Source organism: Accipiter gentilis, chromosome 8 (assembly GCF_929443795.1).
Source record: "Accipiter gentilis chromosome 8, bAccGen1.1, whole genome shotgun sequence".
Lineage (NCBI taxonomy): Eukaryota > Metazoa > Chordata > Aves > Accipitriformes > Accipitridae > Astur > Astur gentilis.
The window spans coordinates 34,438,563-34,457,694 of record NC_064887.1 but is presented as its reverse complement, the minus strand read 5'-3'; the positions used below and the strand labels follow the sequence as shown (position 1 = coordinate 34,457,694).

Below are 19,132 nucleotides of genomic sequence, written 5' to 3'. Positions count from 1 at the left end.
CAGCTAGTTTAATTGCAGCGCATGAAACTGAGAATACCACACAGATGACAACGGAGCACTCCTCTCTTGCCATGGCAGTAGTCCTGCAACGTAAGCAAGGTGTCACCTACCGAGGACTGGTGTGCCAAATCACAGGTTCACTGAGCAGCACTGGCTCCATCACCTCCGTGGAGCAACACAGCAGGAGACGGACACTGGACCAGGCTCCTTGCTGAGCTCCTTGAGCCAAGCAACATGAACGGTAGGATCCCCTGCAGCCTCCTTTACTTTGCTGGAATAAAAGTGAATACATCTCTGGGACACTCCCCAGAACTGGTGTTATTTCCACTTCCAGCAAACTCACAGACAAAACCCTAGTTCAAGTCAGCCTAGGTTTCACGGGTCAGTGACAGACGAGTCTGCCTGCAAGAGGAAGCCACCTGAAACAAGCGTCAGGGAGGGAATGCAGCCCAAGGGACACAGCAGGTCTTGCACAGCTAGAGCAAAGGGCTGGAAAACTGGGGCCAAGAGAAACGTTCAGAGCAGGAACCAACCAGACCGACTCCAGGCCATCCTCACACAGCACACTTGGCAGGCAAAAGAAGGCATCTTGCCACAAACATCTCCCCTCTGTGCCCTGTTCCTGCCCAACCCTCAGCCTCCTGAATGGAGCTATTGCCCCCCAACAGCTCTGTTCTCCTCCTTTTCCCCAAATTTCTGCCAGATCTTACTGGGGGAGAGGCAGAAAGGGCACAGGGCTGGGGCTATGGGTTTCGTTTGCTCCGGTTTCCAGACCTCGCAAGGTGCCTTTCCCTCCCCCACAGGACCCCCATCCCAGAGACCATCCTAGGCTTTCAAACTCCATTAAGTCTTATCTGCATTCCTGCCTGCCAATGGCCCGTGCTCCAGGCTGGGTGCCAGCAGCTGGGCAGCCCCCCTCCTCTCCTTCCTGCTCACTGAAGAGAGCTGCCAGCGTTCAGCAGCTCCCCACCAGCTCCTTTTCTTCTGAGGCCGTGTTAATGACAGCCCAGACATTGCAGAATGCCTTGTGCTAGGCAGGGTGCAGAGACGTCTGGAGCAGAGTCAACGTTTCAAGTGCTCCAGCGCTCGCCAGGCATTTTAGGACATGGGATGGCTGCAGCTGGCACCACTTCCCTGGGGAGGCACCTGGGAGTGGGTGGCACCAAAACAGTCCCACTCAATCCAACATGCTGTCAGGAGGGCGGCTGCCTGCCACTGCCCAACCCAGCAGTTTCACCAGGTCCACGGGTGAAATGGCTGTCAAAGGCAACTGCGTTCCGAGGGTTCTGGGAAGAGTTGCACAAACACCACCATAGAAAGTCAGTGCCAACGTGAAGCAACATAGACTTGCAAATGAGGAAATTGGAGCCTTCATCAAGCTGATTACTGGGCATCCTGGGCAAGGACAGCAGTAGCGATGCAGCATTTTGCTGTGTCACCCGCCAGAGCACCATGGCAGCGTTCCCATCGCTCGAGCCGTTTTAAAGGGAAGCCAGTTCTTTAGCCAGAGAAGCACAGATCAATTTTTATTTTTTTCAATGTGAAATGCACTCTAAGCCACTCCAGGGATGGATGCTGACGGCTGCAAGTAGATCACTGTCCGAAAACACAGGACTCGTGGAGCAAAATCACTGCAGGGCAAAGAAAGCAGCAATATGGATGCTCTCCCGCTGCTCGATAATGAGAGCACAGAGGCTGCAGCACCACTTTGTCTCAGTCCTTTGGACATCAAATGACCCACCGCCACGCTTTGGCCGGTTCAACCCCCGAGCTCAGAGGGCCACGATGTGCTTACCCGTCTGTACAAGGGCTGTGGACAGTGTTCCTGGCACACTCCATTGAGGACTACTTCTACTGCACGCTGGCACCGCACGACTGCAGCAAAGCTGCTTCCATAATGAAAGTCTGAGTGCAGCAAGTCCTCCTCCTGGATGAGGTACCTCTGCTAAGGAAAAGCAAAGAGCAAATAACTGCTCAGCACAGAGCAATGCCTTTGCAATGGTTTTGTTCACAAAGATCCCCCCACCCTGCTTAATGCATATGCCTCTCCCAGGCAGAGAAGAGCGGTGAGTAGACTGCCACACAGCATCCTCCAAGCCAGAAAGACCAATGCTGGGTTTTGTAGACATCTGTAGTAAATGGAAAGCAAAGCCTTTTCTGCTGGTCTGTATGTTAATACACGGCACCAAAACACAGCAGAGGTACAGGAGCAGCAGCAGCTGTAGGGACTGAGGAGGCTCAATAAGCACGCTTGGTCTTAACACATTTCATACTGCCACTTGTTTGCCACATGCTTGCATGCCTGTGGTTTGGCACTGCAAGTGTTCAGCTGTCTTCTTACAGAGCTCCAGGACCTTTCATATGTTAAAGTGGGGTTGTTTGGGGTTTTTTTGCTGGAAAGGAAACAGCAAAGATTTAGGAAATTTCCACCAACATATAAAGTTTCCAGGGAGCAATGTTTGCCCCCTTGGTGAAGAAGTGATCAGTGCTGGTAACAGCAGCTCTATAGAGCTGTAACAATTTAGAAGCCTAATTGAGGGATCCGAAACAAGACTGAGGCTCTGAAGAATTTAATTCCAAGATTGTTGTTCAGCATAAAAATAGCTTCCCCCCCCCAATGTTTTAAAGCATGAGTTTTTAAAACCTATTTTAAACAAACATGTGCAAGGAGTAATTTTTCTCACACAGATCACACTGTGCACTCCAGCAATGATTATGCAATGCAATTTTCTGTTTTTGCTTTTATCAACACTTGGCTTTAACAATAAGGAAATTCTAATAATGTTATAATTATAATTAAGGCAACTCTAATGGGATTTTGTGGACTGTGATTGGCATCCCAAGTACAGCATCAGACAGAAAGGGGAACATACAAAGGGACGAATCTCCAGGACACCTTCAGAATTAGCAACCATTTGGATAATTATAAAGCTCCATTTTATAAAGAACCAGGAAACAAGATTAATTTATAAATCAGTTTATTTACAGATTTTGTTCTCTTAAAGTACATTTCAGTTACCAAAGATATTTACACTGGTGTACACAGGGACCTCCCTGGTTATTTTACAGTTCTTAATTACAAAAAAAAAAACCAACAACCAACCCCCAAAACAACCCTCCACATCCTTGGGTCTGTCTACTGTGCAAAGCTGCTCTGGATGTGAACATTAGCTGAAACTGGCCCAAAACCCAAGTTACCAGGTTATTTACACATACACAGTAAACGGGTTTCTTTTCAGCATCTCCACAACACAGTACACAGGGAGATGGAGCCTCCCAAAAGGCGGCTTTGCAAATGTGTATCAAAAGGCTCTGCAAAGTCAAGGAAAAAACTAGTAAATGCAGGTTAATTACAGTATTCCTCTTTCATCTGTATATTATTTTGCATTTAATGTTTAAATTACAAATAAGTTCAATAGTTTGCTTTTCTCCATTTTAGTTGATTTGTAAACACTTCAGATGCACTAAATACCTTATAAGATTCAACTGTTTATCTGCTGAAAAGTACTTTATTTTCCTAATGTTCTTAATGTAGCAAAGGGATTATGAAAGTCAGAACTGCATGCAGTTCCTCACAGAATAGTCACTTAAAATGTCTCTATCACTGTGCTACTGAAGATCTTCTGCAGGTACACACTTATTCAAGTATTGCAAAAAGCTAAGGCCACTTTTTCAAGAAAGGAAAGTGAACAAGATGGGATTTTTTCAACCCCTCATTCCACCTTGTGAGCAACAAGCCTTTTCTGAAAGGCAGAAGTACTGATATTCCAGAGCATGGCTCAGGAAGCATCCTGCTGTGAGAGAGGTACTCGTGCTGCTTGTCCTCTCAAGCCTGGGCTTTCCCACCTGGCATCAAGATCCTTCCAAAGAGGGAACCACATCTCCCCAGTGATGACAGCCACTGCCCCGAACAGCTCATGGGTCTCAAAAAAAATCTCAGCCTTGAATCTTCTAACGTGGTTGCACCAAGATAACAAGGACCCAGAAATACCATCTTGTTCTTTCAAAGGGAAGGTTGGGGAGAAGACAGAAATAGAGAATTCAGCCTGTTTGCGTGACTCCAGGCTTCCCCATACCTCCTTGTTACCAGCTGCGACCCAGACAGACCACTACTTCATCGCGGTAATCATTAGCCCACAAGTACTCAACACACTCGAGGTTTTGAGCATACACTCAACTCAAAGCAACTCAACACACTTGAGGTATTGAGAAGATAATTCATGTACGTTCAAGTCTTTTTAAGGTTGCTCCTAGCAAGGATTGCTACCAAAAATAAACGGTGATGTTTGCAAAGGAATAAAGCCATTACTTAGACACAGCTTTCTTCTGCCCAAACAGCTGTAAAAATAGTTACTACTTCTGTTGAGGGTACCAAACTAGCACTATTCAAGCCAGCAAGACAACAGGCATACAATCTCCAATGGTCCCTGTTACCCTGGCAGGCCAACTGTACAACCTTCTTCCTGCTGGTGGACAAACCAGAAAAGCCCTGCCAGCCCCGCAGAACAGCCAAAAAGCCTCAGGGATGCAGGGTGACCTACTCAACACTGGCCACAGTATCTACAGAACAGAAACTAACTTTGTTTCTCTGATACTCCAGCTACAAACCTATGCTGCAGGTTTCTGCCTTCTTTCTGCAATTGCTACCCATAAAAATTGCAATCCTTGCTATTGAAAAAGGTACACCCAGGAAAGGGAATCTGAGGTGGTGACCCAATCAGTGACACCATGCTGGTTAAATGTAGCAGCTTTAGTTTGCTTCTATCTTAAGCATTCAAGAGTTTTCTGGTTCAGCATCATGACATTTTACGTGGATAAGTGAATCACTTCGGAAAAAATGCTGAACAATGTTCCACCAAGACCATTTGACTTCCAGCCAGCCAGAAGGGCCACTACTGCAGGACAGACATGCATATGCCCATTGGAGGTGTTCCTAGACACCATTACCTCCTCCTTGTTCTTCCGCTCATTAAGCTCCCATGAATATGGCTCACCATTAACTCACAAGTGAGGTGCTGGCAATACTACATCTGAGAATCTATATGGATCTCTGACAAATCCAACGTTTCCCAGTGCTGTCCCTGAAGAATTACCAGCTATGTGTCATTGTGCAAAATGCAAATATTCCAATGATAGCTTTCAAAAAAAAAAAAAAAAAAAAAAAAAAAGGTGGAAAAGAGAAAACAGAATGGAGCAGTAGCAGAGGTACATACAGCAGGAAGCCCAAGAACCAAGCAGATAAATGAAATGGTACAGATCTCCCTGCCACACCTATTGTGGGCTGCAGCATCTTTGGGGCACCTCTGAGGGCTTCAAAGTGTCTTTCTGCACTCCAGTGTGTCTGAAGAATCTGGCTCTCCTCTGGGTCTTGTCCCAGGTTAGCAAACAGGGACATCCACTATTAAGGCATCAACGTTTGACCCCAGATTGTCTGTGTTCCTCCAAGGAAAACACAAGAATGGGAGGGACAGGTTAGGAACAAGCACTCAGCAGAAGGACACTGCAGTTGAACCCAGCACAAAATCCACCATGTTAACAGCTGCTGATGGCCTAGAAGTTCTGTGAAAGAAAGGAAACAGACGGAGCAGAGAATTTTCACATCATTTTTCAGCTCAGCCCCCTCAACTCTCCATTGTTTCTGAACCAAGTGTGGTGAAACGCCATTCCTAGTCCTGCCTTCGCATGCCACTCCTGGTCACTGTGGTTTGGTTCTTCATACCTTCCCCTCCCTGTATCTGCCTCGAGAAGCTGGAGGTTTTGTGTGAGAATAGAGGGCTCTGGAAGTTTCCAGAACAGATGCTTTCTCAAGTTCGGTTGTCCCAAAACATAAGACAGTGCAGTCAACTGCACAGGACACTCTCCTATAACCCACTTAATAAATTATCTGAAAATAAATAAAAAACCCACAAGCACAAAACATGCAGACAGTCAAGCACTGGACACCGCTTTCTTTGGTGAATACACTCTGTTCTCTAAATTTTTCAAGTAACAGCTTCTCTGATTTATTAGGTGACCGTAAGGGAAGAAGCTGAGGGATTGAAGGCCAAATTTTTGTGAGGAAATGTTTTCCACTCCTGCATGTCTCGTGCCTGAGAAAATCCTGAGTATCCATTATCTGGGAGCAGCTGGTGCTCCAGGAAGAGAAGTGCTACATGGTAGGAAGAAAGTTGTCCATGGGCTCATCTTTCACCCTTGACATTAGGCGGCCTTTATCTTGCTCCACCTCAGGACTGAAGCAAGATACGTAGGAAAAGCAGCAAGAATTCTTTACTTGAATACAGAAAGCAACATCATCTAATTTCCCTGGACTAGCTGGCACCATACTTGGTACCACATCACAGAAGAAAGATGAAAACCAACTTCACAGAGAAGGGAATTAAATGGGCTCTGGAGCAGAAGAAACTGATGCACATTGTTAGGGCTGCAGGAGAAGACGTGTTAAGATTATAACATTGTTCAGTACGGTAAGTCTCCATTTATGACTAAAACCTGATCAAACCGTTTCTTCTCCAAGTTACTCACATTTCTAAAGACAAGACGAGTACTGATGGCTGACAGTCATTCCAGCAAAATAGCCAATATCCCAACTTAACCCAACCCTTTCAGAGAACAAGCTGACCATGTCAAAGCCCCCGGCCGGAGCCCCAGACAGCTGCTGACAGTTATGTGGCATAACTGCATTGGCACACGAACAGTCTTGAGCGCTTCACAATGCAGCCTCGAGTAAGAGATCAGCTTGTTCCAAACAATAAATCTGGTGCAAGGTCTCTAGTGGCAGCGGATGCAAATTCAGGTTCCTTTAATCACATCTGAACTGCCTTTAAGCCCCACGCATGGAAGTCCAGCAGCAGCACTTGCAGGGTGGAGAGTACGTCAGGAGTCAGAAAGACCCATGACTCAGTGGTTACGTAGCTGTAAGTTTATTTTCAGCACTGTCAGACAAGTAGCAATCTCCGCTGTTTCTCATTTATCTGGTTCAGTACGTCAACAGTGTCTCTGATTAAGGCCTCGAAGATTCCATCTGCCAACTGCATCTTTACACACAGTTCATCCTCGTCATAGTTCACCCACTGTGCTTCTTCCTCATGAAGTTCCTGCACCTTGGAGGATAGAAAGGAAAAGGCAATACAAACATTACAATTCTGTTGCTCTAGGATAATATCCCCTGCAAAGTTCCAGAAAGAGTCCCAAACAGTGCACATCTGCCAACAACATATCTGTCTTTGTAAGAGATTACAGGAAACGCTTGGAATAGCAAAATGAACACAGATCTATTTGAACCAGGCTATTTCACTGTATGAATGTTTTCTACCTTTCACTGTAGTATCCGTTTTAAAGGATTTCATATTCCTGCACAATTTTTTCACTTGAAGGAACTCAGCTAACGGGATATTCTTGGCCACAGCAGAAGCTCCATTAAAAAAGTCCCTAATTATGTATTTGCAAGAAGCTGATTCCATGCAGCTTAAACTGGTAGGAAATCATGCAAAGGCCTTGAACAGGGGAAGGAGAAAAAGAAAACACTTTACTGCAGTTCAGTTTATTCAAATAAGAATTAGAAAACCTAAAGGAAATAACTAACTTTTCCTGTACAGGAAGACAAAATGCTGGCATGTGTTGTATGATAGTATTGCAATTCATTTGCACAAAATACTCCATGCTTCATTATTACAAATGGAATTTTGTACCATTACATCTAAAACAGTAACTCAAAGTGTATTTATTTCCTTCTATTCCTAAATGGTTGACAAGCAAAATCCTGTTTTACTGGTCACTAGCAAATAGGTGTTTTAGTAACAGACAGAAATATATAATTTCATTCAGCAAATCAAGTCTTATTGAGAGTCTCCTCAAAGTGGATTTCTCCAATTTAAACTTATTAAAAATTTGTCTAAGTGACCACTTCAGTATTACAGATAAATCCTAACAAAACTCAAACTTTTGAGAAAAGAAAGAGTGGATGCAAACATTACTCATATTAAAAATGACAAAGAAAACCTGCTGAAAGCTCTTTCTCTGCTCAGCTTCAGCAGAAAGCTCCTCTGACTGTAAATCCTACACTCTGAACTCAAAATACATTTACACTGTCCACACAGACAAGTGGGCCAGACACCCACATGCTGCCAAAACAAGGTTAAAACATACTGAAAATCCACATATCATTATGTCATTACCTAAAGAGGGTACAAGAGCTACAGCCCCAACACCCTCTCTCCCTCTTTTGCCTGAAGCTAAACCACCCAGAAACATGTCCATTTTGAAGGTGACAGCTGCTATAGGATAATGATGATTCAATAACCAAAACACAGTATGAAGCCCAAGAATGGGCTGCTATGGGAACCGGCACTGCTTCAGCATTTGTAGCCATGCATAAGGCTTCAGTTATAACATGGGGTTTCAGTCTGACAGCTCCTTTCTCCCTCTCTTAAGAGAGCTCAGGGAGAGGGGCAGGGATCACATCCTGCAAACAGCTTTAGAAGAGTCATGCTACATGCTTACAAATCTCTGCACTACCCCAGCAAGGTGAAAAATCATTTAAATTGAATGCTACAAGTGGCAGATAATTGGGTGAAATTTGAGTGGGGGTGAATGTCTGAAACAGACTTCTGAACTCTCAAGCAGAAGCGTGCTGCCTGCAACCAGTATGTGCTGGTTGTAAATTCTGATAAACCCTGGACTAAACAACAGCAGCATGTCACAAGTCTTCCCATCAATAAAGGGGCATATGATAGAAGCACCAATTTGGAGGCTGACCACGTGTTGTGTGTCTGCATCACAGGCTATTTAGATGAGGAAAAGCAAGAGATAAGGGTCACAAAAAGAAGAGGTGGTGCCAAAAAGAAGGGTTCCCAAAAAGCAGAAGTGGTCTGGGAGAGAAAACAGGAGGTGCAAGGGGAGAAGGTGAAGATCCTGGCCGGAAGAAAGACCCTGGAAATGGGGGAAGATACTGGAGATGAAGGAGGTGGGTGGAGACAAATGCTGGGGGATGCCCAGGGACCTTGACCGAAGATGTCCAAGACTGGTAACCACGAGCAGCTGCACAATACTAACTGATGCGATTTTCTGCCTGACCCTCCCAGGCCAGCAGCAACCTCCCTGCTGGGAAGCGAAGTCGAGACCTGGTGAATGTAACACCGAGGGTGGGGTAAGCAAGCGAGTAAAATAATTAAGCAGGTTAAAAGCTCTGATCTCCCTGGCCTTTAAACAAACCCCAATATCCAGATCCAAACTAAGCTGCCGTTTATTCTGTCTGACCTGCAACAACATGATGGGACAGTTCCTTTACTGTGCTCCAGGAGGAAAAAGATACACATAGGATAAAGAAATGCCAGTAAAGGGGAGAGGATAGGGTAACTTGATCCAGGCAGAGAAAGGCTGGATATTAAAGAGCAGTGGAAAGATGAAGAAAGAAAAAGAGTATCGGTGATTAATTTTCCTCTTGCCTCTATCATTCCCCCCTTTCTCAGAGGCACAGTGCACAATTTCCTTTGGCATTAGGACAACTTCCTTGAGCATACTTTTTGAAAACTAAGAGAATGTGCAATTCACAGCTGCAGGCAAGTCTTGTTTATAGTGTATTCAGAACACGTGGAAACTGCTGTGCTGCTTTGCAGCCATAGCTGCAGACATCTGAGCCAAGGCAGTTGCGACATCTTTGCCTGGGAAAGGTTTGATCCATTTGTTGTATTACCACAAACGGCTTCTAAGCAATGAAGACAGTTTGCTTGCATTTGGTGACTATCGTGTCTTTCATGGAAATCAGCTTTGCATTGTCTTCAGTACATGCACAGCATTTAAGTTCTTGCACATTCTCATGACAAAAGTAAAACTTTGTATCTACCAGGAAGTAAGTTCTCTATACCAGAGAGAAACCGCAGTTGGGCAATGTCAAAACAACAGTTTTAATGAAACTGAATTCCATCCTACAGGAAAAGATAAATAGTGACACTATGCAGAAGGCTGGGTAGTATGTTTTTTTCTGTGCACTTTTTTTTTGTATGCACGCTTTTTTTTTTTTTAAACACAGAAAGAAAGAAGGAGTCATGCACACAAAAAAAATCCGGAGGTAACAAGGTAGCGTGATCCTGTTGGCCATCTAATAAATGTCACAGTACCCAAAACCAACACTTAATATAATCTGAAAGAAACTTCAGAGAGTAAGTTAGTAAGTTTTGATTTCTGGAGGTTCACATTCAAAACCATGAATATCTGCAAAATAAACTACACTTAAGGAGTCACTAGATCATTTGGAGACTGAAAAGAATAAAAATCCACAAACTAGTGCTTTGGAAGAATTCCAGTAGGAGGAAGGCAGGCAGGTGCATTCTCACAGCCCTTCAGTCTCAAGAGTACCTGGAAATCTTAAGACACACAACTGTGCATACAAGCAGGCTTTGATTCTCTTCTTACTGTTGCACTCCCCTTGGGTTTAGATCTTGAGTGCTGCAGAAATGGGCTGTCTGATTAAGCCAGCTTGATAGGAACAGCTTTGCTTTGTTGCAGAATTTCTGCATGGAAACATTCTAGCCATTAAGTCAACAAGTCAGAAGATCAAGTACATTTCAGCATTCTGTTGGCAGGCTTCTCAGGTGTGAAAACTAAACACGTAGGTTTGGCAGTATCAGGTGAGCTTTGCTTTCTCAAGCTCCAGATAAAACGGAAAGGGGGGTGGCAGGGAAAGCAATGGCTTAGAAAGTTCATTCTGGCCTCATGCAAACAGATCAGCAAAACAGGGAGTTTTGGCTGAAGACCCAAGTGGAAAAAAAGGGGTGGAAACAGTCTATTCTTAGCACCTGAACTTTAAATAGAGATATGAGGGTTCTTGCTGTAGTTTAGAAAAAGGTTTTGAAATGTGCAGGCAGCCCTGATGTACCGAAATGCAGCTTCTCAGCCTATGTGTACATTTGAGAATCTCCCACAAAGCACAGACAGCATACATGTGATAAAGGTGGCAGCACAAAGGGACATGAGAATAAGAAAGTAAGCACCTAAACATTCCTTTAGCTTGATTTTAAACAAAGTAGCTTTTCATAAATGTGAACCTCCTGTACTTGTTTACTGAAAGCCAAGTTTTGCTGTAATTGTGAGCAACTATCCAGCAGACCAGAGAACTCATAAGAAATCCCATTACAAATGCTTTCTGAGGACAGAGATGCTTGATCAAAGTTAACAGTACTGCAAAAAAGGAGAAGAGGAAGGTGGAGTTTTTGTCACTGGCAGAAAAACATGGCTAACTATGTTGGTGTCAATGCTGGAAAAGAGCAGATGAGAGTGAAAACGCAACTAAAGATGCAGTGACTGGGGGAAGTAGCAAAGACCAAGGCAGAGCAAGGAGGTGAAGGACTAATCCATCTTGTTCTCCCCTTAATTTCTAGTGGGTGTGATGGCTGACTGCAGTCACCCACAGGACCCAGCATCACAGAGAGCACCAGCACAGTGCAGAGTGCTTCTATTACTGTGTCCTTTCCCCACAAGGCTGACCTTTGGTGGAGACAAGAACCACTGGCAATTGGATTTAGTATGATAAACACAAAGACACATCCAGGGATAATCGGGGAGAGATTAAGCTGGGCAGAATAGCCTGGCACTTGCTCTATGCCTTCAGAAGAAACAAAAAGAGATTCAGCAAACAGCCATGGCTCCTTGCTTTAAGAGCCACTCAGCCATCCAGGCAGACAATGTCACTATTTGACAGTCATTGCCAATATGCTGGAGAAGGTATACAACAGACTCCACTTCCTCTTTATCAAAACACCTACCCTAGTCATACTACAACAGATTCCGCTTCCTCTTTATCAAAACCCCTACCCTAGTCATACCTAGCTCCTGGGTCGGATATGTTTCATCTTCTCATCAAAGTCACTAAAAATACATAGTTGTCTCAGTAGAAAACTCATTTGAAGGTTAGGTTTATTTGAAGGGGGAATGAACAAACCGGGAAGGACCTGTGCTCAATATCTAAAGGCAAATAACAGAAGCCTGAGAACGTTTACCTCTGCTTTAGAAAGATCATGTTTTATTTTAACAGCCTTTGTCTTTATAAGCAGGAAAAGAATGTGGAGAATCAATCAGCTTATATATGTACTCACATGACATCCCCTGCACATTGCAAGAGGCATATATTGGCTAAATCTTCACAAAAACTTGACGAAAGCATTTTCAATTGTGATTTCTAAAGAAGCTTCTACAGCACCTAAACCTACCAAAAAAGTCTTTGATTTCTCTTTCAGGAAATTGCTGTGTTGTTCTACTTGAATATACTTAAAAAAAAAATATTTGGAAAACTCCAAAACTGGCCTCTCTGTTTACAGCTACACCATGAGTTACTAGCAGACAGGCAGGAGATAACTGCACAGACCTGTATATCCACTTATGACCTTGGATTTGTGTTATCACAGAACTCATGACCTTAAGCACAAGTTGGAGGCTGACTAGGAGACAGAGAAAGCTATCCAGATACCTCATGTTTTATAGAGATTTTAATAAAATAAGGTAAGAGAAAATGAGCACTATGTCCTTAGGTTTTCAGTTAGAAGTTGCTCTGATAGTGTCTCACATTACAGTATGTTTGTTAGCACTGCTACTGAGACTGCCTTATATCTAAAGCCTTCACAGAGTTATTCCCAGACTTCAGCTAAAATTTTATTACCACATTCTTGTGAGAACAAAATAAAATTAAACACATTATTTATTAAGCCAAACTTGTCAGAGCTCCATTAATCTTTAATGTCTGGGTCTGCATGTAAATCGCAGACCCAATTGTCTGAACTTCAAACTTATTCCACCTAAAGCACTTTGGATGTCTTCAACTAGAACAAATTTTTCCAGTCAGGAATCCTTCTTTCCAGGTATGGTTCAAAGAAATTAGGAAATTGGTACAGAAGCATAATAGTTGTACTATTAGTTCTCTCAGGAATCTAAACATAAGACTTCTTTGTGCATGCTTTAACAGCCTCCACAACCCAGAATCAAGTGTATCCCAGAATCAAGTGTACTAGGATATGCAGGTCCAATACATAGATACTCTATTTACATACAATTAAACCCCGGGGAAAAAGCCTGTGTTGGAAACCTTCCACTGATGTGCAATTAAGAGACCACACGACCCATGACTTGAAGTTACTTATATGTGTGCGTGTGTGGAATCAATTTCAGGTATAATTAAGTGAAGCATGGTGTTAATGACGACTCATATTCCCAAGCAGAACCTTCACTATCATTATAGCCAATAAAGACGTTAATCATCCTGCAATACAAGCCAACAAGTAACTTTCAAAAACTAGTACACAGCCAGACATGCTCTATCTCATGCAGTTTTAACACTGAACTGTCTCTGCCCCGCTGGCAGCTGCGTTCACTGGTTCATGTCAAGTACTAGAGGAAACGCTTAGCTTTGGGTACTATCTGTCAGACTGGTTACCTTGTACTAGGTACTATCATGTCACATACTGTCTCTTTGAAGTCTGCTCTTCTAACCCAACGACTTTTGCAACCTTTCAGTTGAATCTGGTTAGCAATGTGGTCTATTAAGTTCTCAGTATCACTGTCTCCAATTAAACAATATTACTTCAATATAAAAACATTTTGAAGTAAAGTAAGAAGGAAAACATATTCCCTTCCCAAAGAAAAAGTTTACTCTCTTCTCAGTCAAATATTTCAGTGTGTCCTCCTATAAATTCATGCTTTAAACTTTTGGGAGTGGCCAAATTTATACTCCAGTCAAATCAGTAGGTATGAACAGAGAATTCACTCAAGTCACCTTACTTCACTGGCACTGGACTTCTGTTTTTGTCAATAAGGTGCTCTCTGAAATTAAACACCTTCTATCAAGACCTCACGCACACTTTGTATTCTTTAAACAGCATGATTGAATACTGAAAAATATGATCACGTCACACTTGAGTCTGGTGGACAGTATCTGACATGATTGCTTTTCATCCACTGACCAGTATATGATCCACTCGGTCTCGTTTTTTCCGCCCAAATTTCATCATCTTCTGCCAGTCTGTTTTGTGATTAGGCTCCTTCCTCAGGCTGAACAACTTCAGTACTTCAGCTGCAATGAAGCTCTACAGAACAGTAAAGGTGAGATTTATCACATTTGTACTAAGAAATAAAATGTATGCATGAAGTACCTACCCTAAAAAGTCACATTATAGAATGTGCAACAGCCTTCTGTTTAGCTAAGAGACATACGGTGTCTGCATGAAAGTTACAGTGAAAGTCTTTGAGGCAGCATTACACAGGCAGAACAATTATTAAACCCAGGAGTGGGAAAAAAATGACACTCACTGCTGTAACAATCTTGAGAACAGAAACTTTCAGTTAAACGGTACAGCAAATAGGAGATTATGACAATTCATTTTATGGGAGAATATTAAAGAAAAGCAGGGTGGGAGTTCAGTGTCCTTGTCCTGTGCCCCTGCTCTCCCCTGCCACATGCTTTTAAAAGTCTTCTCAGCTGAGTGGTCTAGATACTATTTCTGTCTTTTCTAGACAGTTAACATGCTGTAACTTCAGCAGGTTAATCAAAATACAGCCACCCTTCCCCCCAGTTTCAGAAAAAACAGTACAGGTGGAAGTCATCTTCATTTGTGTCCTGATGAGCTGTATGGAAGGTTCTTTGTTGGGTGCTTTCAGGGAGACAGTCTTTTTTCCAAATGTCCAACCCTGAAAGTTTAACCTAGGTCCAGTCAGGCCCTAGCTTTTGGGGGTTTTGTCCTTTCTTGAGCACTACCACCAATAACAGAAGACCTCCTCTGGCTTGCCAAATACAATAATGCCCTCACCAGTCAAATTTCAGGTCCCTCTGGACAACTCCTGCTGTCCTCAGTGAGGTTGGCACAGGTGTGTCTGAATAAAAAAAATCCAGCTCATCCCATTTGGCCCAACCCTACTATTGGATCCATGCCAATAGACCCATACAGAGTTCCACTGAAAAACGCTAAAGCAGCAGTCTGTCAGCATACCAATTTTACAAGATCAAGGTCATCCTGGCAGTGCTGCACAGAGGACTAAGGTTTAAAAGCAACCAGTACCAGCCAAAAGGACAGGGAGGCAAATCTGTTGAGTAAAAAAGGACCATTTTGACAAACTCCTTTTCAAGTTTGTAATCTCATTTCTCTCCTCATCTCTTGCTGGATACACCTGTTATGATCTTTTTAACACTCAGGCAAATGCCAGTACAATATTTTTCATCTCACTTTCCCAGCATGACAAAGTTCTTCCTACCTTAATTTCATCCAGATCATTTGGGTCTTTTACTCGGCGGAAGTAAGCAGATGCAATCCTACATGGTTTCATCCAAATAGGCTGATTTAGATTAGGATCCTCAGCAAAGATTTCCCCAAAGATCTCTCTTGTTAAATCAAATACAACCTTAAAGAAAGAAGTAAAAGTTAAGGCTTCTGTTGTTCATGGTAAACATTCAAAGGGCAAGACCAAAATGCCTGAAGACTGTACCTTTTTATAAACCTGCTTGTTGATCGTGTCTGTATCTTGCTCTTTGAGGGTACTACTAAGATGTGTATGAAGGCTGAAACTTTGAAGATCATGACCCAACTCTTTCAGTTTCCAGAGTTCCTCAGCTGCTGCATGCACCATACCTTCCACCTCCACCGCAGTATGAGGGACTGCCAAAGGCTCCTCACATGGCTTTGTTGGCACTTTCTGTGGTTCTACCTTGGGCAGCACTGCTGGTTCCTCAGCTTGCTTCTGCTGAACCTTACGGGAACTCAGGCCATAGTCCTCATCAAACCAGTCTTGATCATCTCCCAGCACACTCAGGAACTCCCGATTGAGCTCCAGCTCTGCCAGTCTCTTGGCAAGCTCTTCTTGACCACTGGCACCAAAGACTGGACTCTCCTGTGAATTAAGAGCCACAGAGTAAATATAAAAGTGGTGTCACACTGTTGTCTAATTCAGCTTACATTTTAAAATGCTCTACTGATGTAATTGGCACTATGTGCACAAATACTCAGAAAAATAATAAATAGCCCATGGTAAAATTAGAAATGTTTTGATTCAAATACCTGGGGTTTCTACCACTTGTGCTGAATGCTTTCAGAGGGTTCCTACAGAGCTTAAAAGACTGTGTGTCCTGCTCGCTGTCTGTCCTAATGTTTAACTTATGAAAGGCTGAGTGGTTTAAAAAACTGATAATGTGACATACAACTTTTCACTTCACTTACCAGCAGTCTTAGATCTAAATCAACAGCCTAAAAGCTTTTAGCAGGTGATGGCTGTTTTAGTGACTGAGCAGTGCTCACACTGGTGAAATGGGCTGAAGCTGTGATGATAATATATTGAGATCAATGACAAAGCAGACAGGTTTACTGGGATCTTCAGCAGAAAGGCCAAATCCTGTATCTGTATCATTAATGGCTGTTCTGAGGAAGCTTGAACTTCCACTACTCATGATATACTAGTTCAATGGTTAGAGCAGTCTGACACCTTAATGACCTTCCACAGCAACTAATTATGTTTGAGTATGATTATTTCATATCAAGAATAGACAGACGTAAGTTTACAGTCTATTGTATTTTGCTATTTTTAGAATAAAAACTAAGGGTAAGGATTAAATACAAATTGAACATGTAAGCAGGATGCAACCTAACCAAAAGAAGTATTTTCACTTTCGTGTGCCGAAATGTGTCTTTCAGCCTGTAGGGCTACCAAAATGAGCCGAGAACTGGTATACACAAGAACACACACACATACAGGCAATCTCCACATCACCAAACAGAACTTGGGAGAAAAACTGGTGCCACACTGCATTCCTCAGATTCAATCATCATCAGTCAAAGGAGTAATCAACTCTTAAAATCAGTGCAAGATGGCTGTTACTTACTGGTCTGGGACACATGTCTGGAGAAGAAAGTTCCTCTCTTTCATCTTCCAAATCGGAACTTAGGAAAAAGTTGTTCAGTCCGTCAGGAATCTGCTTTTCTACCTGCTGGGATGGGATGCTGGATTCCTCCTTCACATCACAGAGCTCCTGGTTGCTGAGCTGGATTTTCTCATTCCTGACCTTCTTTATTTGCTGTAACTGATTGACTGTGTCTTTCACAAAATCTTTAAGTAGACTGTCTGTCAGCAAACTGACCTTTTCCAGTTGGTCTTTTGACTTTTCTTCCTCTCTAAATGGTAGTCTAAGCTGGGCTTCTAACTGGTTCTTTTCTTTTGTCAGCAAATCCAGAAGTGGAGTTGCAGGCTTCTCCGCAACTCCAGGAGAGAGATCATCTAACTTTTCAGCACATTCTTCCCCCAGTGTCTTTTGTCTCTCCAGTTTTTCAGAAAGGAAATCTGAGATGTCATCCGAATGAAGTGTAGAAATCTCATCCACGACACCAGAAATGAGAGGAGCAAGGCTGGCCTCCTCTTTTACAGCATGCTTCAGATAATCCACCACTGACTGTTCTTGGGCAAGTGATTCAGTAGCTACAGAAATCTCCTTTATGCTGTTTGCTTTAGGAGATGACTCCTCATCAATTCTTTCCTCAGCTGAGGCTTCTGTAACAGCTGTGTCCACAGGAGCTTTATCCTGGGAATAGTTCTCTCTTACATCTCTGCTCTGGCTTTCATTCTCTTTGCCAGGTTTGGAACTTTGTCTGTCTTCCTGCTCAGCTTTGTGTTGCTTCTCCAGCCTGTCATCAAAGGATGAGTCTTCATCGTTATTTGTGTCTAAAAGGCCATCAATACTTTCTGTGATGCGAGAGATTTTTTGAGGAGGAGCAAAAATACCATGCTTTTCTTTGCAATCAAAGTATTTAATACCATCATAAGTTCCATTATTGTTCCCTTCAGGTTTATCCAACTCCACACCAGCCCAAAACCCTTTGGCAAACTTAGTCAGGCCTTTGAATTGCAATGTTCCAGGCTGGACTTTACTCACTAGTACCCTATCACCAATGTTGAAATTTGGCAAACTATCTGTTTCTTCTGTGATTGAAACAGAGGACCACAGCGGTGATTCAGTAGGGGCCTGTTCTTGCTCCACATCTCTGCGTTCAGTATTTTTTATAAGTTCTGTTGGGGACTTAAGTTCTAATAACCTCTCTGAATGCATGCTGCCAGAGAGAGAGAGAGACCTGTCACTAAAGTATTCACTGATTTCACCATCACTGCCAAGGCTGGTGGATCTGCTTCTGCTGGTCTGTGTGTGCTGTGACCGCTCTGTCAGTGACTGAGCATCCCCATTAGGAGAGAGAAGAGATGCTTCCAAGTCATCATTGTAATGTTCCCCAGGAAGTGTTTCTTCAGCTGATGCTTGTTTTCTGGAAGAGGATGCTTCAAAGTCTTCAAGGTATGATGGCTCCTTTTGACTAAAGAGTTGTTCTGAAAGCAGATAACCTTTTTCCTCTGCTGATTTGCTCAGTTTGTGAGAAGACTCTTCCACACTTGGGCCAGTTACAGCATCTTTATCAGCCAGTCTCTGTTCTAAGATTTCTTCCATACCATGAAGAATTTCCACAGCCAAACCAGAGAGTCCCTTCTGAGAGTGTTCATTTTCAGAACGGAGGACTTTCTTTGGAAGGATGTCCAATGAGCTCTCCTGTTCTTTATCTAATATCAGCAAGACATCAGAACTCTCTAAAGGCTTAACGTGAGAACCTTCAATCTCATATTCCTCAGACTTTATGTATTCCAAGTCTTCCTGTATCTCAGATTTATGACTGAAGGCAGCCTCATCATTGGATGCTTTTACCACATTGTTCATTGACCCACAGGATATCCTGCTAATGTCTTTCATGTCTTTGAGAAGAGATGATGAGGGTACATTATCTAAGGAGTCACCAGATCCTGCTCTGTAACTCCTTGGTGACATTAAAACAGAGGAAGATGTTCCAGAAGGTTCTTCTGCATGAACATCTGTCACAGCCACCTTCTTGGTGTGCACAGACACCAATCTCTCAGTTCTTGATGACACAGCATCTTGAAGGAAAATAAAAAGTGAAGCAGATCATATAGCCTGCATTGTTTTATGGAAAACTGCAACCATAGGCAACAAAATTAACCACAAGGTTTCTATGCTAAAAGAAGATACAAACTAGTGCCTTGGAAACATATTTCTAGCAGTCCCCCCTGAACATGAGCAACATTCTTTCAGTTGCAGGGTTCTAACACTTAGTTT

At 43.0% G+C, this 19,132-nt stretch overlaps 1 protein-coding gene across 10 annotated transcripts in view; it reads right to left on the bottom strand.

Annotated features, from left to right (window-relative positions):
• Positions 1-2,961: 2,961 nt before the first annotated feature.
• The window catches only part of CEP350 (centrosomal protein 350), a 79,290-nt gene continuing 63,119 nt past the window's right edge, over positions 2,962-19,132 (bottom strand). For all 10 annotated transcript variants that reach the window (XM_049807552.1, XM_049807559.1, XM_049807551.1 and 7 more), the window contains 5 exons: positions 16,850-18,933; positions 15,463-15,864; positions 15,232-15,378; positions 13,947-14,069; positions 2,962-7,100 (listed from right to left, as the gene is read on the bottom strand). In XM_049807552.1, coding sequence (XP_049663509.1) covers positions 6,936-7,100; positions 13,947-14,069; positions 15,232-15,378; positions 15,463-15,864; positions 16,850-18,933 — 2,921 coding nt within the window. In that variant the 3' untranslated portion in view covers positions 2,962-6,935. The remainder of the gene's footprint in view (positions 7,101-13,946; positions 14,070-15,231; positions 15,379-15,462; positions 15,865-16,849; positions 18,934-19,132) is intronic.